The following is a 22,303-nucleotide window of genomic DNA, read 5'->3' as shown; positions in this document are numbered from 1 at the left end:
GTCAGTCATTGTCCACACCTCGAGAACAGTCACTGTCCACTACTGTGTATATATGAAGTGATCATCAACCCCAGCACCAGGGGTGGTGGTGCCCCGGGATGACTCTCTCCCAGCACCAGGGGTGGTGGTGCCCTGGGATGACTCTCTCTCTCCCTCAGCACCAGGTGGTGGTGCCCCTGGGATGACTCTTCCCAACACCAGGGGTGATGGTCCCCTGGATGACTTTCTCTCTCTCAACACCAGGGTGGTGGTGCCCCTGGGATGACTTCTCTCAAAGATAGTGGATTTTCTCTCCCCAACACCAGGGGTGGTGGCTGATGACTCTCTCTCTCAGCACCAGGGGGGTGCGCCCTGGATGACTCTCTCTCCCAGCACCAGGGGTGGTGGTGCCCCTGGGGAAGGAGGGACCGATGACTGGGACTCAGCAGACAAGATCTACGCCTGGCGACACCGCCGCCAGCCTGGCTTCCTCCTCCACACCTCCACCGGCGACCTGACCATGACCCCCTGACACACCTGATGGCCGGTAGGTGAAGAAGGTGACCCTACACCCTGGTCGGTAGGTGACAGACCTCAAACCTGATGGCCGAGGTAGGTGACTCTACACCTGATGGCCGGTAGGTGAAGGTGAATTTCAAGAGAATATTCTTATGTTAACAGACATAAAGTAATATTTTGAGTATCAGTAAATCGTAATGTATTGATTCATTTATTCTTTCTTTTCCTATCTGTCTTACCCTCCTCCTCTAGCCATCAACACTCACTTCAAATAGTTACACCATAACGTACATTAGTTACCCCTCACAATTTGCGGTCACCACAGAGAATGAAAAAATACCAGTAACTCAGGTAATTTGGTATAATGGCTTACTATTCCGTTTTCAGTCGTTGAGCAAGGGAGATACTAAATAGGATTTGATAGTCTTTTTAATTAATTTGTCAATGATACTGTTGGAAGTTTGAGATGAATGGGTATTTGGAAGCAATTTCCTTTCAAAAATCGGTAATTTAGACTAATTGGGTGATCGATCGCTGGTGTTACATTTTTTATTATTTTTTTTGAGAGAGAAAGGACTATAGATACAGTATATGGGAGAGAGAGAGAAAGATCAAATTTATGGAAGTGAAGACAGAAAACAGTGGCAAAGAGAAGAAGATATATGGTAAGAGGAGAAGATAAAAATACAGATGTAGAAAGAGACTAAACGAAAGAGAACAATTAAGAGAAAGAGACGTCGACAAAAGCCAAATCGAATTTCTGTAATCGGGATATTGGCGATGAAATGGCAGTCGAATCTGGTTCACCGTGTCAGTAGTGACTTGGGAGCACTCACTCAGGCTGGCAGAGGAGGCGGTCAGTAACTGCAAGTGATTTGGTATAATGGCGCGCTATCCCACTTCCAATCTTCTCTTACGAGGAAGGCAGAAGTCAAGTGTGTGTGAGCTGATAGCCTCTGTGTTGCTGCGTCAGTATTGCTCTTGGCATTGATTGAGATATTATGCAGTGTGAGTAACTGAAGGAAACTTTATGTCAAATGTGAAATACTGAATTAGATAGAAAGATAGATAATGATCACAACAAAGTGAAGATAACAATTAAAATAAAAACAATACAAATTACGTTCATATAATTAAAAAAAATTTATACGTACAGTACAGTACAGTATATGTATTTTATGCTTCGGTGATATATACAAATTGATATAATTATGGAATGAAGTTTTTTCATAATTATATAAAATATGTTTAGTTTTATCTTTGTTTTAAATATATTTCAGTATGTTTATTATAGCTTTATTCCCATTACCAGTTACGAGTTGGCCTTCGAGGTGAGTGACTCCAGCCAGGGACAGTTTGGGGTGGAAGCCAATGTGACAGTGGAGGTCAAGTCCCTAAACTATTATGACCTGACGTATGCAACTCCTCTCGTGCTGGCTGCTGACCCCTACCACCTGGTCAAGGAGGAAGAGGTCAGGAAGAGAGAGAGAGAGAGAGACTGTGTGTGTGTGTGTGTGTGTGTGTGTGTGTGTGTGTATGTATGTATGTCAATGTACACTTTCCATAAACATTACTATAACACCAACTCTCTGCTTAATGAATACCACGTCACTAGTGCACCTCCTCCCACCACAGGCAGGAACATCTATACTGAGTCAACTGGAGGCGACCGTGCAGGCGTGGGTGGTGGGCGGCAGCGCGAGTATACGGGTGGTGTCGGTGGAAGCACTAGAGGGACTCACCATGTTCGCTCCTTTGTCCACGCCCACGCCCACACCCACACCCACCACAGCATCCCGCGTGTGGCTAGTCTCCCCCGGTGTAACCAACCTACACCACATCATCTTATACAGGAAAGAAGAGGTACAGTAAGCGGCTATAAAATCTATTGGTGCTATACTTTATAATAGAGGTACTGCAGGCAGGAAGAGGGTGAACGTTCATGTGTCGTAGATTCCATAACTGTGTCATTGTGGAGTGATAATGGTGTTTGTTGACCGTTTGAGTTATGTTGTTATATGTTACGGGAACACTGAAAACATTGTACCATAGATATAATTATAAAGCAGAGTGGTCCCTTAACTCAGTGTACATAACTAGGTTGAGTAGGTGTCACAATATGGGAATTACTTACACTTTTATCTCTGAATATACGGCACTGTCCTTTATACCGACATATATAATTGTATTGATATTTGTCAAGAAATCTTTTGAGTAATTGGGATCATGAGAGACGATGACACAACACATGGTTCAGCCAGAGACGTGAAACACATTACTGGTGTATTTTTACGCCGTCCTTAAGTCAGCTGCTGGATATAATATATCCGTCCTGAGTGTTTTGCTATTCACTGTTATGTTAGTCAGCGGTGAAGGAGTGGCCAGCGCTACACCCTCAGCACCTCCCTGGCGTGTTATTCATCTGCTGGTTTTGTTTCTGTGTGATAGCTGAGTGCTGTCCTAGGCATGGCTGTTCGGGACGTGGGCGTGGGTACCTGCCACGAAATCGTCCCTATAACGACCCAGGAGGACACCGGGGCCGCCCATGGGACCTCCTCTAGGACTGCTCGGAGAACCGCCCGTCAGGCTGCCTATAGTTGCAAGGACGGGTGCTGGGTGCGGGCGGCCTTGGGTGAGGGGTTCAGTGTGGTGGACGCCCACACCTCGGCCGTAGTGGGTCCCCGGGTGGAGGTCCTCACCACCTGTGGTTGTGGCAACACCGCACCTGCCCACCACACCATCTGCACCCCCTACACCTGCCTCAATGGCGGCAGGTGTGTGCCCACCTCCACGGGCACCAGGTGAGTTAAATAAGCATTTATCTTAGACTGTGTAAGAAACAACAATGACAAGTGAAATATATTGTAAGGTGTACAGTAGATGTCACCATCACACCTGTTGTAAGGTCATTATCTCAACACAGGTGTACAGTAGATGTCACCATCACACCTGTTGTAAGGTCATTATCTCAACACAGGTGTACAGTAGATGTCACCATCACACCTGTTGTAAGGTCATTATCTCAACACAGGTGTACAGTATATGTCACCATCACACCTGTTGTAAGGTCATTATCTCAACACAGGTGTACAGTATATGTCACCATCACACCTGTTGTAAGGTCATTATCTCAACACAGGTGTACAGTATATGTCACCATCACACCTGTTGTAAGGTCATTATCTCAACACAGGTGTACAGTATATGTTACCATCACTCCTGTTGTAAGGTCATTATCTCAACACAGGTGTACAGTATATGTCACCATCACACCTGTTGTAAGGTCATTATCTCAACACAGGTGTACAGTATATGTCACCATCACTCCTGTTGTAAGGTCATTATCTCAACACAGGTGTACAGTATATGTCACCATCACACCTGTTGTAAGGTCATTATCTCAACACAGGTGTACAGTATATGTCACCATCACACCTGTTGTAAGGTCATTATCTCAACACAGGTGTACAGTATATGTTACCATCACTCCTGTTGTAAGGTCATTATCTCAACACAGGTGTATATGTCCCCACAACACCTGGGGTTCCCGCTGTAAGGTGGTCATCAGACACTTCGAGGGTGGTGGGGGCGGGTGGGCGTGGGTGCCGCCCATCCCGCACTGTACCGAGGTCCACCTGAGTATGGAGGTGCTCACCAGGTCTGGGGCGGCCACCCTGCTGTACTCGGGGTCAGACCAGGGGGCGGCGGGGGCTGTTAGTGACCTGCTGCTGCTGGAGCTGCGTCAGGGCCGCCCCTCCCTCCTGCTGGATCTGGGGGGCGGCCCCGTCACCCTCGTCCTCAACGCCTCTTACTCCCTCGCTGACAACACCTGGCACAGGATCGACCTCATCTGGAAGGACCAGGTGAGTAACACGGGAGGTTGTCAACCCATATAATAATACTCAAGCTCTTATGAAGAGCAAATATATTTCAAAGTTACAGTAAATAACAACTAAATACAAAGTGTCGTGGGTGAGTACCAAAGGCAGACCTTCAATGGTTGTGAGGGGAAAAAATCTTGAGTGGCTACAACACGGAGGAAAACATGACAGAATTAGACACAGTTGACCTTCAGACAGTGTGACCAACTTAGATCAATATCAGTGTTTCCGACATATAATTAACAGCATATGTCTCTCAAGTGCCTGACCTTCAGAAGTAATGTATTTAGACTAAGTGTTTCAGTTCAAACTGAGAACTCAGTTTGGTGAAATCTATTAAGGGAGAGTGATGATAAATGGCATCGTCTCCTTTGGTTAACATTTACAGTACTACATATTCTCTCTCCCCCATCTTCACTCTCTTTCCTCACCCTCATTTTCCTTTACTTTCTTTTGCCTTGTCTCTTCCTCTTCTTTCCTAATATTTCCTTTACTTCATCTTCTCTTCTTCTTTCCCTCGTCTGTACCAATACCTACGTCTCTCCCCTTCCCTCGCATCTGTCTTCCTCACCCCTAGTTATCAACCTCCTCTTTACCCCACAGTTGGTGGAAATGATCGTGGATTTGTGTACTGGTGGTAGCTTAAACGAGCCGCCCATACTGCCAGCCAACCCCGCCCACAACCACTCAGCCTCGTCCATCCTTCCCGACGCCCACACCTGTCGGGGCGCCGCCAGACTGCCCCAGGGTACCCGGGTCCTCAATGCTGGTGGGCCTCTGCAGGTGGGCGGGCTAGCTCACCCACCCTCCGCTCATATCCTGCAGGGTAACCCGTCGTCCCCCCGCCCACCTCACTTTCATGGTTGCATCAGGAACCTCAGAGTGAATAGCCAGGTAAGGGATGATGTTTTGTTTCACGGAGTAGAGAGAGACAAACAAGGAGAAAGATGTAAATAGACAAGACCAAAGTCAGAGAAACATCAAGAGATAATAAACAATAATAACCATTAATCGTACGCCTGGCAAACACATCACCCACGATGTCTGTAGGTCGGCGGCCACCAGTAAGTAAAGATCTGTAAGTATATATCTGAATGGCACAGCTAAAACCACACTAGACAAGCAAGCAAGGAAAAATACGACGGTAGAGAGGTGATAAAGTGAAGTGATTAAAGGAGAGACAAAGAGAGAGGAGCAGTAAGACAGAAACAAAACACAGTCCTACACCTCGGCTAAGAACAACAAGGGACTCAGACATCGTATACTGCACTGCTGTAGTGAATCACCACTTTTCACCAGTACTAGCTCAGCCGTGCACGACCGACGCAGTGAAATGACGCTCACCAACAGCTAAACTATCTCTTTTACGGCTTTTTCCTCCCTCATGAGCGTAATAAGATGACCAAGTGTAACTTTACTATAATTATTTAAGGTTACGTATGTTGCAGACAGACCGATACTCAGATAATTACATTATTTGTATGTTTATTTTCATTCATTAATTTAGATTGAACTCAGGACGTCTGCCTCATGTACCAAAAAACCATGAACTCTACATTACCCCTTAACTATGTAGTGTAAACAGCCCTTCATCATCCTCCCTTTCCCCTTCCCTAACACAACACCCCCTCCACTTTCCCCCCACCTTCCCTTACCCCCATTAAACCTCTCCCTCACTTAAGTGGAGATAACCAATTACCATAATAATATAAATGTGTCTCTGTCTGTCTGTGTTGAAATATTATAAAGCAAATGTTTGTTTTTTCATACATTCCTTCTTTACAGTGAAATGGGGAAACGCAACACCGTAGACTTCAAAACACAAAGAGAAAATAATTATGTTCCAGTCATTACCACAAAGATTATCAATGATTCTCATATACGTGTTACATCATTTTAATAATTGTGAGACTTTTCAACAAGACGAGTTAGCTCCCCTAAGAGCTTCCAAGAGACACAGGTTATTACCACGGTACAGTCACTCTAGAAACTATCTGTACTTGGGGTGATTGATGAATTTCAGAATGAACGCTACGACTCCTGTTGTCTCAGTAGGGTTGTCAAAATCCTTCGTCTGTTGTGTCGTATTTTTTCAACACAATTTTGTATAGATAGTTTTTTGAGTGTGCATGTGGCTACATTATTTTCAGAGTTTATTTTTTCTCTCCCTCAGCTGGTGAACCTGGGTAGTGAGGTACTGGGGTAATCCATGTGTTTCCCTCAGCTGGTGGACCTGGGTAGTGAGGTACTGGGGTAATCCTTGTGTTTCCCTCAGCTGGTGAATCTGGGTAGTGAGGTACTGGGGTAATCCTTGTGTTTCTCTCAGCTGGTGGACCTGGGTAGTGAGGTACTGGGGTAATCCTTGTGTTTCCCTCAGCTGGTGAACCTGGGTAGTGAGGTACTGAGGTAATCCTTGTGTTTCCCTCAGCTGGTGGACCTGGGTAGTGAGGTACTGAGCCGCGCCAGCTCTCCCGGGTGTGTCGCTGCTGACTGTCTCTCCAGCGGCCTCTACTGTGGCCTTCACGGCAGGTCAGTCACTCAACTACAGGTGGGTGTGTGGGATGGCAGGTGTGTGGGATAACAGGTGTGTGGATTGGCAGGTGTGTGGTATAACAGGTGTATAGATGGGCAGGTGTGTGGGATGATAGATGTGTAGATGGGAAGGTGTTTGAAATAGAATTAAGCGTCATTCTCTCTCACTCCAGTTTGTGTGATTCCATATTAAATGATGCTGTACTTTTACACTCCTCTCACTAATGACTCACCGAGGTCCCCTCTCCTCCTCTGACTCGTTACCGCCATCCCCGACCTGGTGAAGTGGTTCTGGCGAATGATATCAAGTGGATCAGAGTGAGTGAGTGTATTTAATGAGTGTATAGATCATATGACGCTTTGATACTATAAAAAGGATGGCAGAAAGATTTTGTTTACTACTACTACTACTACTACTACTACTATTACTACAACTACTACTACTACTATTACTACTACTACTACTATTACTACTACTACTACTACTACTACTACTACTATTCGTATTATCATGACCATTTACATCATAATAAAACACCTTCGGAATAGGTCTGTATATAAACAAGACAATGCTTATTTTAGTCAGAATGTCAATACCGACTGACCTGTATAATGATTTGTTGTGACGCTGTACCGTCATTGTAGTTTATCAGGGTTACAAATACATTATACCATACGTGTTATATAATTTTTTGAGGGGTTGAATAATATAAATTGTTCTTTATCCATGTCTTTTATAGTATTTAGCTCTTAGTATGTATAAATCATTTGTCGGAACACTTAGAGTGAAGTAAAAAATATTTAGATATATCACTGATGGAGGACTCAAACACAGCACTTCCTCTCCCTCCCTCACTCCGTGTCATGAGTAAATGTAGCCCTCTTACCTCCTTCTCATTCTTTTCTCCTCTTCCTCCTCCTCCCCCTCCTCTTCCTCTCCTTTATTATTCTACTTTGCTCTCTCAGCTCACCTCCTCCTGCCTCCTCCTTCTCCTGTTTCTCCTTCCGTGTTTCATCTCCTCTCTCCCCTTTCATTTTCTTGTCATTCCACTCCTCCTCACTCCTCCTCCATCCTCTTCCACTTTCCCCTCCCAGAGAGTTGAGGAATGTCATCTCAGCTCTATTAAAGCATCCTAGCCTAACATAGCTACGTAGATAACTGTGTTCCCCGCTTTAATTAACAGAGCCTCTAACAGTCTAACACGGTAACGATGGCAATGCTCCTCAGGGTGGCTATATTTTATGACTGTATGGCGCCCACTCCCCCCCCCGTTACTAAATATACTTCTGGAAATGGTTAAACATCATCGTATTTTCGAGTAAATTCTATTATTTGATCGTAATGTTTTAACGTCGGATCGTTTATTCTGTATTTTGTTGCCAAGTGAGGTGTTTAATTTTGATTTATTTTACTTTGTTTTGTTTTGATTTGCTTTTCTCGAATTGATTGTCGAAGTCTAAATAAAATAGGTTTTTGTTTGTTTGTGTCTCTACAGTTCTTGGTTACATAGTATAAACTCCTTAATTTTGTTATCGAATAAATTATGTCGTCTTGATTTACATGTGGATTTTTTATTATTAGTTAGGTTCTGTTTTAATATTTTCTTTGATATATATTTTTTTTTTTCGATGGTGGGTTTGTTATTTTTGTAGTCAGATGTTCGTGGGTCTACCAGGGAGAGTGTATATAAAAAGTGACCGGCGCTATAAAGGTTTACAGTAGATGAACAAAAGAAGTTTACAATAAATGAATAGGAGAAGTTAACAATAAGTGAACAAGAGAACATTTTCCAGGATCGTTGAATGTAATTAAACCGTGGTGTTAATTTTACGCTCTGTTGGGTAAATGAGTTTTTGATATCCTAACTAACTGAAACTTTTTAGCATTGCACAGCACACCTCTAAGATACTTGGCTGTGTTGTTATAGAGATTAATATGTTTTTACAGGGTACAGAATATTCTTTTTATCTGGTCCTCTCCTCTCCTGACACAACGAGTGGTTTGGTGTACCAATAAAGTGTTTATTCATATTATTTCATAAGGTGTAGTCGTCACGTTTTCCTTCCTACACACATTAAAATATCTTAATATTTTGTAATTTATAAGCAAACTTTAAATTGAAATCCCTATTTACAAAAGTTTCCTCAGTTTCCAGGGGGATACAGCTTTATTTACATATTATGGTCGTCAAACGCCTTATTCCCATCTTTCCTAGTGTACAGTGAGTTCTTCTAACTGTACCGGGTCCCACACACTACTGATAGTTATATTGGTAATCTGTGTGTGTGTGTGTGTGTGTGTGTGTGTGTGTGTGTGTGTGTTAACTTTTCATTGTCCTTCTTCCCTTTTAATCTCGGCAGGTGTCAAGGTTCACCTGGATCGCTGCGGTGTGAGTGCCAGCCCGGGTGGTCAGGGCCAGGGTGTGCCACACCCACTACCCCCACCACCTTCCTGCTCAACAGCTACGTCAAGTTGGCTCTCTCCTTCACCTTGCTAGGTTACACCACCTCCATCTCCCTCAGGTAATATCTCATGGTACCCAACAGTGTTTTGAGAGAGGTTATCAAGTTAAATGGGGATAATTATCTTTAATGGGGACAACTTTTTGTTACCTATAATTTGTAATAAGATTATATACATGATCGTCCCTGTTATAATCCAGTGTGGAGTGAGACGAGCGACAAGAACTTTTAAATTAGAGACTCTCGCTTAATGCTGTTTTATTGTGCAGTCTCTTCTTGATCAGGTGTTGTGTTGCGTATTGACCTGATTGGAATTTTTTCCTGTGACTCTTGCTGTGGGTATCTCCTGACCACACACACTAAGGTTACCAAACCATGTAGACACCAAGTGACTGTGCCTTCACCCCGGGAAAGTTTGGTAAGAATGTATGTGTTGCGCCGCAGGTTCAGGACGTGGAGGAGGAGAGGGCAGCTGGTGGCGTTGGCGTCACAACATGGGCGTGACAGCTGGTCAGTAGAGGTGATGGGCGGCCGCCTGTGTGTGGTGCTGCACCTCCACCCTCGACCCCAGACCTCCCTCTGTCTCTCCCGAGCCTCCCTCACCGACGGCCGCTGGCACTCCCTCACTGCTGCAAGGTACTGGCACTCCTCCCACCGCTGCAAGGTACTGGCACTCCCCCCACCCACCGCTGCAAGGTGGCACTCCCCCCACCGCTGCAAGGTGCTGGCACCCCCCCACCGCTCTGGCACCCCCACCGCTGCAAGGTACTGGCACCCTCCCCCCTTTCACCGCTGCAAGGTGCTGGCACTCCCCTCCACCGCTGTGGTACTGGCACCCTCCCCCTTTCACCGCTGCACTGGCACCCCCACCGCTGCAGGTGCTGGCACCCCACCGCTGCAGGGTGCTGGCACTCCCCTCCCACCGCTGTACCGCTGGGTGCTGGCACCCCCACCGCTGCAAGGTACTGGCACCCCTCCCCCCCTCATCACCGCTGCCAGGCATTTGTATTCCCGGCCACTGACACTTTCTGTGCATGGCCCGTCCTTTAAGTTCCTCGTGAGCACCGATGAAGAATACCCTTTATTTCTTTGCGTCTTGTTATACAGTACTGTATATATAAGACAACAACAGCAGGTCTGTCCGGTATAGGTAACAGCTGAGGGAGTCGCAGCCACTGACGCCCAGGTGTGTTGACAGGTACGGGTCGGCGACCTTCCTGACGGTGGACGACGGGGACGGTGACCTGTACAACGCCTCCGTCGTGCTGGAGGGACGCCAGATGCTGGAGGTGGACGGTCAGGAGGGCGTCCATGTCGGGGGGACACCAGAGTATGCGGGCGTCACTGTGTTCAACATACATAGAGATTATCATGATGGTGGGTGTTATATAGTGGGGGTGATTCAGGGACTACACAGGCTCATACGCCTACATAGATACATACACTGACATATGCAGTTCAAAGTCACGGCCCCGAGTTGACATACGAGTATTTGAATGAACCTAATGTGTACAGTGTTTATCTTGGCTTACAATTACCATATTATCAGAAACAACAGATAATTTAATCACACACACACACACACACACACACACACACACACACACACACACACACACACACATACACCCACAGACCAGAACATTAAAACACACTAATCTAATTCCACCTTCAGGATGTATGGACGACCTGCGGATCTCAGGTCGTGGAGTACCGCTCTCACCTGCGGTCAATAGCACAGCGTGGGGTCAGGCGAGCGTGTTGAAGGGCGTGGAGCAGGGGTGTGGCGCCCCTCCTGCCTGTGCCAACGTGTCCTGCAGGACCCCGCTCACCTGCGTCGACACCTGGAGGTCCTACCACTGCGGGTCTGTACCAAGGCACCGAACTCTGTCCAGTCTACTGTTACCTCTCCATTCATGTATCCTCCACTCATGTATCCTTCACTCATGTATCCTCTACTCATGTATCCACCACTCATATATCCACCACTCATGTATCCACCACTCATGTATCCACCACTCATATATCCTCCACTCATGTATCCTTCACTCATGTATCCTTCACTCATGTATCCACCACTCATATATCCACCACTTATGTATCCACCACTCATGTATCCTCCACTCATGTATCCACCACTCATATATCCTCCACTCATGTATCCTTCACTCATGTATCCTCCACTCATGTATCCACCACTCATGTATCCTTCACTCATGTATCCACCACTCATGTATCCTTTACTCATGTATCCACCACTCATGTATCCTTCACTCATGTATCCTCATGTATCACTCATGTATCCTCCACACTCATGTATCCACCACCATGCATCATGTATCCACCAATTCATGTATCATGTATCCTTCCTCACCATGTATCCACACTCATGCATCCTCCACCATCACCATGCCACCTTCACCACCACTCATGTATCCACCCCTCATGTATCCACCACTCCCTTCCACCATGTATCCAGGTATCCCCACTCCACTCATGTAGTATCCATGTATCCTTCACTCATGGTATCCACCACTCATGTATCCCACTCATGTATCCATGCATCCAGTCATATATCCACCACTTATGTATCCACCACTCATGTATCCACCACTCATGCTCCACTCCCTCCACTCATGTATCCTCCACTGTATCCTTCACTCACCTCATGCATCCACCACTCATGTAGTATCCTCCACACCTTCACCATTTATCATGTATCCACCACTCTATATCCATCATGTATCCATCCAGGTATCCACCACTCATGTATCCTGTATCTCATGTATCCACCACTCAGGTATCCACCACTCAGGTATCCATCACTCATGTATCCACCACTCAGGTATCCACCACTCATGTATCCTTCCACCATTTATCCTCCACTCATGTTCCACTCATATCCATCATGCATCCACCACTCAGGTGTATCCACCCACCATGTATCCACCAGTCATATCCATCATATCCACCTCACCACCACTCATGTATCCAGGTATCCACCACTCATACCTCATGGTATCCACCACTCCACCTTCATGTATCCACCACTCCATATCCACCACTCATGCATCCTTCACTCATGTATCCTTCACTCATGTATCCACCATCCTCATGTATCACCACCACCCTCACATATCCACCACCCATGTATCCACCACCATGTATCCACCACTCAGGTATCCTCCACCAGTATCCACCCTCCCCATATCCACCACTCATGTATCCACCACTCATGTATCCACCACTCAAGCATCCACCACCATGCCCTCCCATACCACCACTCATGTAGCCCACACCACTCATATATCCACCACTCATGTATCCTTCACTCATGTATCCACCACTCATATCCACCACTCAGTTATCCACCACTCAGGTATCCATCATGTATCCACCCTCATGTATCCACCACCAGGTATCCACCAATCAGGTATCCACCACTCATGTATCCTTCACTCATATCCTTCACTCATGTATCCACCACTCATGCACTTATCCACCACTCAGGTATCCACCACTCAGGCATCCACCACTCATGTATCACCACTCATGTATCCACCACTCATATATCCTTTACTCAGGTATCCACCACTCAGGTGTCCACCACTCATGTATCCACCACTCAGGTATCCACCACTCAGCCATCCACCTCATGTATCCTCCACTCAGGTATCCACCACTCATGTATCTTCATGTATCTCCACCACCAGGCATCCACACCATTCATGTATCCACCACTCAGGTATCCTCCATCCAGGTATCACCATTCATGTATCCACACTCATGTATCACCCACTCCAGGTATCCTTCCACTCATGCCCATGTATCCTCCACTCAGGTATCCACCACTCATGTATCCACCCTCATCTCCTGTATCCTCCACTCTATCCACCACTCATCCACCATAAATCCCACCACTCATGTATCCACCACTCAGCATCCTCCACTCAGGTATCCTCCACTCAGTATCCTCCACTCAGGTATCCACCACCATGTCAGGTATCCACCATTCGCCCACCACTCAGGTATCCTCCACTCACCTCCACTGTATCCACCATCCACATGTATCCCCCACTCAGGTATCCACCACTCATGTATCCACCATTCCATGTATCCACCACCAGGTATCCTCACTCAGTATCATCCACTCATGTATCCTCCACTCATGCATCCACCCCATGGTATCCTCCACTCACCACCACTCATGTATGCATCCACCACTCAGGTATCCTCCACTCCAGGTATCCACCATGTATCCTTCACTGGTATCCTCCATTATCCTCCTTCACTCAGCAGGTATCCACCTCACCACTCATATCCACTCATCCACCACCAGGTATCCTCCTCAGATCCTCCACTCATGTATCCTCCCAGGTATCCACCACTCATGGCATCCTCCACCTCCAGGTATCCACCACTCAGGTATCCTCCACTCAGGTATCCTCACTCATGTATCCTCCTCAGGTATCCACCACCCAGGCATCCTCCACTCAGGCATCCTCCACTCATATCCACCACCCCACTCAGGTATCCTCCCACCTCCATGTATCCTCCACTCAGTATCCTTCACCTCATCATATCCTCCACTCAGGTATCCACCACTCAGGTATCCTCCACTCATGGTATCCTTCCTTCACCTCATGTATCCTCCCTCCAGGTATCCACCACTCAGGTATCCTCCACCAGGTATCCTCCACTCATGTATCCTCCCACTCAGGTATCCTCCCTCAGGCATCCACCACTCAGGCATCCTCACTCAGGTATCCCACTCAGTATCCACCACCACCTCCACCCAGGTATCCTCTCACTCATCAGTATCCACCACTCATCCACTCAGGTATCCACCACTCAGGTATCCACCATCTCCACTCAGTATCCATCCCTTATCCTTCACTCATGTATCCTCCACTCAGGTATCCACCCTCCAGGTATCCTCCACTCAGTATCCTCCACTCATGTATCCTCCACTCCAGGCATCCACCACTCAGGTATCCTCCACTCCAGGCATCCTTCACTCATGTATCCTCCACTCCAGGTATCCACCACTCCATCCTCCACTCATTATATCCCTCACTCAGGTATCCTCCACTCAGTATCCTTGTATCCTCCACTCAGGTATCCTCCTCCAGGTATCCACCACTCATATCCTTCACTCATGTATCCTTCACTCCAGGTATCCACACTCAGGTATCCACCACTCATGTATCCACCACCTCCACTCAAGTATCCTCCACTCATGTATCCTCCTCATATCCTCCAGGTATCCACCACTCATGTATCCTTCACTCCTTATCCTTCACTCCAGGTATCCACCACCACCACCATGTATCCACCACTCATGTATCCTCCACTCATGTATCCTCCACTCAGGTATCCACCACTCATGTATCCACCACTCTACAACAAAAGTTCTCCAGACAAACATTCACTGTCGCAATAAATTATATCTATATCCTTTTCACAAGTGTCGTATTCATAAGACTTTTGCATTGTTTTTTTAATTATTAGGAATCATAATACTGTTGCAAGAGCCACTTCTCTTAACGATTGTGTAGAGTATGGAGATAACCGTTAAAAAAAAAAAAAAAAAATATATATATATATATATATATATATATATATATATATATATATATATATATATATATATATATATATATATATATATATATATATATATATATATATATATATATATATATATATATATATACTTTTAACTCACTCATGGTCTCGTGTCGTGGGTGAAGTAGTGTTAAGAGTATAGGGTTATAATGACAGGTGTTGTCCCTGTAGGTGTGGTGAGGGACGTGTGTTGACCAGCAGCCAGACCTCCTGTGACGACGAGGACGAGTGTGTGTGGCAGCCCTGTCTCAACGGTGGTTCATGCTTCAACACCCAGCCAGGTGTGTGTGTGTGTGTGTGAAGCTTGTTAAGATGTACGCAGGATAATTGTTTTTTATTTTGTACATAGTAAATAAGTCAAGATCAAATATTAAATGTAATATACGTTAGCATTATTACTATTGTGCGAACAACTGTACTTTAAGAAGTATATTTCTAATATGGTTAGTTTGGGTATATTTCCTCGTCTTGTGGCAGGCTACGTGTGTGCGTGTCCGGCGGGGTTCAGCGGACAGCACTGTCACCTGCCAGACGTGGGAGAAACTTCCCTAAAGCTCTCCCTGGCCGCCTTGGTGGCCATAGTAGTGTGGTGCACCTTCCTCCTCCGTGAGTGTCGTGTCTTCTTTACCCCAGATTATTGCTGGTAATATTGCTTTGGTTGTATACTGTACTGTATTGATTAAAGGAAGAAGACGTACTGCACACATTATCCACGAATATGGTAATAAGTAACACAAGAAAAAATAATTGTACATTACTAGTCTTTGTCATTTATTAATACTGAAATGAATCACAAATAAAACATAGGTACAGTGAAGGATCTTCCAGTGAGTCACAGAGAGAACCATAACACAAGATAACCATCTTACAGTGTTGATCTGCGCCTTCCTGCTGCACCAGCACCACCGACGGTCCGCGCTACGCAGGGGCGCCCCCAACGACAAGGATGACACAGTCACCTGTAAAGAACAAGTATCGCCGCCCTGCAGCCACACGCCCAACCTGCTGGAGCTGCAGCTGCTGAAGCCCCCGAGAGCCAACGGCCAGCCAGCCTGGACCAAGAACCCCAACATTGCAGGTGAGTCACCACCTGCTGAGCCTCCTCTCGGGTCCTTCATGCACACGTAACTACTACTTGATTGTTATATACTTTATATTTTCCGACTGAAGACTCACACAGCGCCAACTTTTATGTTTGTCTATAATCATAAGAGCTGGTGTATACAGTAGTGTTAGTTCTATTCCGTTTGTTAATGTACTGTACTGTACTTTGCCTCTCGGCCAGCTGTGGACGTGCTGCAGGTGGATAATGCCTCAGTGACCAGCAGCATGGAAGACCAGAAGCGGTGCAACGCTTCACCTGCCGCCCCACACATCAAGCATAAAGGAGACAAAGATGGAGGAACGCTCGAGGCAGAGAAGAAGAATGGCGTCAGCAAGGGACAAGTGTGCAGTCCTCCTGCCGGGGACGACCTGAGGAACTACGCTTACGAGGGAGACGGGTCTTCCCCGGGATCACTCTCCTCCTGTAAGTCCTCCTGGGGTTCCAGTACTGGTAAGAAAGTCGTTCATTTTCTTTCTTTTTCTTAGACTTTATATTAATTGGTTTTCCTGCCGTAATAATAATATTAATTGCGACTTGTGGGTAACAGTCATTATTATTATAATTTATTATAACAGATTAAAGATTAAGCGACTTTTTAATATTAATTACTGCCGAGGGGCGACAAACTCAGTACACAACACACGGTCATGTACATTTTAACCCTCTCACCGCGTGCCATTTCATTCTAGCTACCGCCAGACGATTTTATTCAGCTTAGGGTAACCTCCCGCTGTGAAAGGGTTAAGAGAACAATACCTGTGCTACAATTTAATATAACACCACCAAAGTGAGGGTGGCGTGCTAGAAAAACACATAAGTTATCGGGTACTGTATAACCTTCACCATCGCAACTGAACTGGTGTGTGGGTGTGTGTGTTATGAAAATATACAGTACCTTTAGGAACGGTGTTGAGTCGTGGATTTTATTCACCAAGCAAGTCTCTGTCAACAGCGTGTGTGTGTCAGTAAAGTTAGAGTATATATTATATAAAAAAGTACTCTTCAAAAAACCTGTCTCCTTCATCAAATATTAACTGCTAATGTGTATTTTTTAATCCGCCCTCGATGTGTTATGTAATTAACAACTCAGTTTTATACAGTATTTAACTCAACTTACAATGTTCTTACACTCGAGTTATAATTGTATAAATTATTTTATTATTTTACTTTAGCTTCTGTAGCAATAATTGTCTTGTTTTTAATTATATGTTTTATGCTGATTTGAGTAGAGTGCAAGACGCGTCCATCATCCTCACGATCACTGTCTCCCCAGGTCTGGAGAGCTGCAGCGGAAGTGCCAAGTTCCTGGGCGGGTTCCGTGAGGTGGCGCACATGCTGGAGTCCTGACACACAACTGGCTCACAGTCGACGGCAACCACAACAAACACAAACACCGCTCCACCAACCACGTCGGTTATTCATTTAGCAGATGAGAAGATAGCCACACCCACTGCAACAGGGAAACTCCTCTCAGAATATATTGTCACTCCTGCGGTCATGCCAGCACCCGACCCACCTAGTGCCTTACAGAATGAATAGTGGCTTTGTTGACAGTAAAATAATAAAGTCCTATGAAAACAAAATGTCCAGGTGTGATTACAGTATAATGTTTACGACGCTTTACATTCATATATATATATATATATATATATATATATATATATATATATATATATATATATATATATATATATATATATATATATATATATATAGTAGCGTTTTTTATATTTAATTATAAGTTTTATCTAGATATAAAGGTGCATCTTACCCCTTTCTCTCTCTCCAAACTACAAACACATCACATGAACCAAAAACACCCAGCAATTCTGTAAACACACACACACACACCCGGATGAACACTGGTAAACTTGCTTCTGTGCCTCTCTGTGGTAGACTGTGTGCCGCAGGCTCTCTCTTGTGTCACTGTATACAACATTTTATTCCAATAATTGATGCAAGTCTATAATCATGACAGCACTTCTAAATAAAAAGTCCTTAATGTTGTATCTGGTGTAGAGAGAACGGTCGTGTCTGAAATATTTAACAATGCACCCAACTGATTGACTTAGGCTAAAACATTGAATTAACATCTAAGAATAGTATAAAAAATACTTCACTAGATAAGACAGAATACTATGTGAATGTACAGAATCTCTCCCAAAATTTGATCGTATTTTTAAATGCTATTCTAGTATTTTACGTTGATTCATTCACTAAGAAGTATTCAGACAGTTTCAGGTACGAAGGTAAGTATCGTGCGAACCTTTGCAAGGCTGGGCTCTGAATAACACGAGCTGGTGTGTTTGTACTGAATGTAAAAAAAAGACCTACGGGATGCTAGTTAAGACAAAACCAGTGATATAAGATTTTCCATCAGAATGTTTTCAAGAATAATACGAAAACGATATGAAAGATAGAGAGAGGCAAAAAGTTTCATGTACACACACACACACACACACCAGATAGTATATAAATAAGTATGACGTGAAGCTTATAGGATAAATACGTAAGCGTTGACATACTGTAAACTTGTAAAAACTATTTAATGCTAGTGTTGTCCTCGAGACAGTTATTGTGGCAATTTACAGCAGAGAACTTCAGAAAATTGTAGCATAAGGATTTTACACATCCACTGAACTTGAAAAACTGGTGGGCAGCTGTAAAGAACTTCCTGTTACGTGATATTAATCAACATACAGTTTGGCGATATGAATGATCACTATTAAACACTGTTACGTAGAGAATTTTATCTGTGACGAAAAATCATTAAATGTCTGTAAGGTTAAATACTTATCCTAATTATGTCAAAATATAGTAGGCCTAGACGATGGAACTAAGGTGGAATTATGAGGTGTAGTGTGAACATGGCTGGACGAACGTTTTGTATTTTTCTAAAAGTTTATCTGACTAGTAAAATACTGATATGTTGTTATCAGATGTGTTTTATTGACCTGTGTCTGTAGATAAAGATAAGGACCACATGATTAGCCCAAGCTTATTTCCTCTGAAGCTTAACTACCCGAACTCTTAACCAAATAACCTAATCTAACCCCCTCAGGTAGCATTAGGGTGCTTAATCATTAGGTGAAATAAGCTGAGGAACTAATATTTATGTGATCCAAATAAAATACTCATGATCTTGAAGAAAAATAAAAAAGCCAGAGAAAGAAGGAGAATGTTTTGGAGATTTGATGGAGATGGGATAGACGAGAAGTAAGGATCGCCCTAAGATGCGCGGCCTCCATCACCCCAGCTTATTCCACTTGAAGATTAACCTCCTTGACACTAACCTAATTCCCAGATAGCGTCAGGGTGGCTAATCTTCAGGTGGAATAAGTTTGAGGGGCGAATCTTAAGGTGATCCGAAGTTGGTATAGGCACATAGGAGTCGATATTAAAAAAGGGCGGTAAGACAGTGTGGAGGAAAATATATTGCAAAATAGGAAGTTAACGAGTAATGGAGTATTATGAATACCAACAAGGAGATATAACTGGCCCGGTAAATGAAATTATTAAAAGCAGGAGAGAAATCCACGATTCGATGGATCAGGATAAAGAAGATAGATGTTTACGGTCGCCTGGCCAAACAAAGAACGGAAAACGAGCGAAAACCTTTAAGAGAATGTTTTCTATAATGTTAAAATATTTTCACTAAAATAAATGATACAAAAAATCCTAGAAAATGAAAATGTACATGTCACCATGGCATTACAGGAAGCTAACGTTCTTCATGTCCAAGGCTTCTAGGGGTATGGGGAGATCCTGGATGCATCACTACTGTATACAGATTTGTGTAGGCTATACTGCTCATTGCAAATTCATGTCCTAGAATCACAGTTTGCGAATAAATTTGTTTATGTATAATAAGTCACTTAAGTTTTATTAATAACAAATGTTGAAACAAATGTGTGCATTGAAAATTCTGCTGAACATTGATCCTAGCTGTAACTCTGAATATTTGAATCTTTATTCTTAATTGAAATTGCCCAGTGCAGCACTTGCAAACAGTGCGTGACGGAACTGACCGACTGCCCAGTTAGTGCAAGTGGGTTTTTCGGCGCTTGCCAAATTGTGCTGTAAATTTCGTAAATTTACTGAGAGTTTTTAGTATCTTGTTGAATATGTGCCACCATGCGCACCTTAAGCATAGTTTCAGTCGTGAAGAGTATCAGTATTAGCCTAGTTGTAGTGAAAATAAGTGCATAAAAAGCTCTTGCCAAAATACATTTTTTATAGAAATGCTAAATATCTCTCAGTTGATGCCCGCACGACCCTTTGTTCGGCGTTCATACGATGTCCCTTGGACTATTCCTGTTCGTCATGGTACTCTGCCTTAACACAAAAGCTAAAAACCAAGAATAAAATTATTGAAAACAAGGCAGTGAATTTCATTCTGGTATGAGCGCAGGAGATCACGTTGGTCACGAAGATTAAGTGTGACTGGTAGAGTGAAGCAACTGAGCCTGAATTACGCTTACAGGATTTTAAATGGCCTGTAGCCAGAGAATCTAACAATAAACTTTGCAAGGATTATGGATATAAACTAGCAGGGCATTAGAGGGAGTGACATAAATTTATACCTCGTGTTCGTGGTCAAGCGAAAAACACTTTTCTTTTTTATCCTTTTCACCACTTATCAACTGACAGCCGTTAGGGCGATTGGTCTATCCAATTAATACAGGAGGAAAGCAGAGGTCGAGAAACCTGTGATGTTTGGTAGGATCACGGTCACACTAGATAACACCCTTCTCAATTCTCAAGCGTATCCAGGCCGAGGCTTGAATCCTTGACATACTGGTGAAAGATACGCGTTACCAAAACACATCAAAACCAGTTACGGTATTAAACAATTCAAAGCAAAAACAAAGAAACACATAACCTGAAACCACAGCAAGAGAAGAGAGAGTAGAGTACTACATTAGTAGTATTCACTGAGGAAGTGATCCGCCAGCCTTGGATAGTCCAAGCGCAGTGTAATGCTTGTTGAATTCTATCAAATAAACTTTCACTAGTAATCATGTAGACACACTATTACTGATTAGAGACCAAACGTAAGCCTAGGCAACGGACCCTCCTGGAAATAAGCACCTGGCACTTTTGTTGGCTATCCGTGGTCAAGTTGCCCTACTGTCTACCATTGTTATTTACCTGCACTGTCTCGACACACAGGAAACTAAGAAATATAGACTCTCTATTTCTTGGTTTCCAATGTGCCGTGGCAGTGCAGTGAAAGATTTAGTTCCTCTATATTAGAGGAACTAAAAAAATGTCTCATAATCAAATGCCGTTTCGGCACTGGGAAACCATATTGACATACCCTAGATTGCACGACAAATTACTCGGCACTGCACTGGCTCGTAAGTTGACATGAGGTGAACAGCAGAAAGTAAGCTTTGACTATCTGGCTGCTGTGTCTGCGGTGGTGATTTGAACTATGAGGATCATCTGGACTATTAGCCTGTGGGGTTCAGGATATTTGGTTCACACTCAGGATGGGTTGGAGAAAGGAAACTCACAATGTGCTCTCTATATACATGTTGTATTGGATGTACAATGCAGCTTGGTGCTGGGAAGGCAGCGTGGTTACAAGAGTGATGTAGAGAGAGCTGGTTGGTGAGGACGCTCAGAGGAGGACCAGCTTGTGGGTCGCCATGCTCGCCGGCGGGAGCGAGGACCACCAGGCAGGCGGAGGAGGTGTTGCTGGCTGGTTGGTGTAGGTAGAAAAGAGGCAGGTCACCACGAGGTCAGGTCTTAAATAGCGGGGGGTAGGCGTGGCTTAGTAGTTGACCCCCGCTCCATGATGTATGGCGGCGCTGGTTGACCTAGACCACGAGGCATACACTGGGGAATTGGTGGGGTCGGCTACTCAGCGACAAACAGCGTTTGTAGGGGAGAAATCCACTACAAGCCTATTACATAGAGCACCGGTAACTATTTGATGACTGCAACAAAATCATTTATAGTAAAGTAGGCATCCATCATGACTTTAACAGAGTTCATTTGTATTATTTCTATATATTTTTCATTGCCACATTTTACGACATCTCTCAAAGATAATATCCATCATGGATGTCTTTCTTAATTGATTCCATCATGGAATTCCATGCAGTCTTCACCCTGTCATCTCGATCAGATTTTTCGATCTTCCTGCCAAGGATTGATTATTCTTTCCTGCATAGACGACTCATGCATA

The 22,303-nt window shown here is 44.4% G+C and overlaps 2 protein-coding genes across 3 annotated transcripts in view; both read left to right on the top strand.

The window, feature by feature from the left end:
* The window catches only part of LOC121876491 (putative neural-cadherin 2), a 61,804-nt gene extending 60,892 nt beyond the window's left edge, over positions 1-912 (top strand). Inside the window, exon 16 of the mRNA XM_042381614.1 lies at positions 886-912. Coding sequence (XP_042237548.1) covers positions 886-912 — 27 coding nt within the window. The remainder of the gene's footprint in view (positions 1-885) is intronic.
* Positions 402-17,756, top strand: LOC121876492 (putative neural-cadherin 2). Of its 2 annotated transcripts, none has more exons than XM_042381618.1 (16): positions 402-526; positions 1,811-1,970; positions 2,134-2,361; positions 2,947-3,299; positions 4,016-4,361; positions 4,983-5,273; positions 6,808-6,908; positions 9,273-9,434; positions 9,819-10,010; positions 10,573-10,751; positions 11,050-11,239; positions 15,174-15,283; positions 15,480-15,608; positions 15,874-16,080; positions 16,288-16,530; positions 17,381-17,756. In XM_042381618.1, the coding sequence occupies exons 3-16, from the start codon at positions 2,242-2,244 to the stop codon at positions 17,452-17,454; spliced, it is 2,697 nt and encodes an 898-aa protein (XP_042237552.1). In that variant the 5' UTR covers positions 402-526; positions 1,811-1,970; positions 2,134-2,241; the 3' UTR covers positions 17,455-17,756. The 2 variants fall into 2 exon arrangements, with proteins under 2 accessions (XP_042237552.1, XP_042237551.1); XM_042381617.1 differs by having other exon boundaries at positions 16,288-16,557.
* The last annotated feature ends 4,547 nt before the right edge of the window (positions 17,757-22,303 follow it).

The sequence above is a fragment of the Homarus americanus genome, unplaced genomic scaffold (genome assembly GCF_018991925.1).
Source record: "Homarus americanus isolate GMGI-L3 unplaced genomic scaffold, GMGI_Hamer_2.0 scaffold42442, whole genome shotgun sequence".
In the NCBI taxonomy this organism is placed as follows: domain Eukaryota; kingdom Metazoa; phylum Arthropoda; class Malacostraca; order Decapoda; family Nephropidae; genus Homarus; species Homarus americanus.
The sequence above is the reverse complement of the archived record's forward strand: the minus strand, read 5'-3'. Positions and strand labels throughout refer to the sequence as shown.

Excerpts from the sequence above, each read along its gene's own strand:
- LOC121876492 (XM_042381617.1), top strand. The coding sequence starts at position 2,242 with ATGTTCGCTCCTTTGTCCACGCCCACGCCCACACCCACACCCACCACA. Across the intron at positions 2,362-2,946 it reads TCTTATACAGGAAAGAAGAG|CTGAGTGCTGTCCTAGGCAT; the intron begins GTACAGTAAGCG and ends TCTGTGTGATAG. Across the intron at positions 10,011-10,572 it reads CACTCCCTCACTGCTGCAAG|GTACGGGTCGGCGACCTTCC; the intron begins GTACTGGCACTC and ends GTGTGTTGACAG.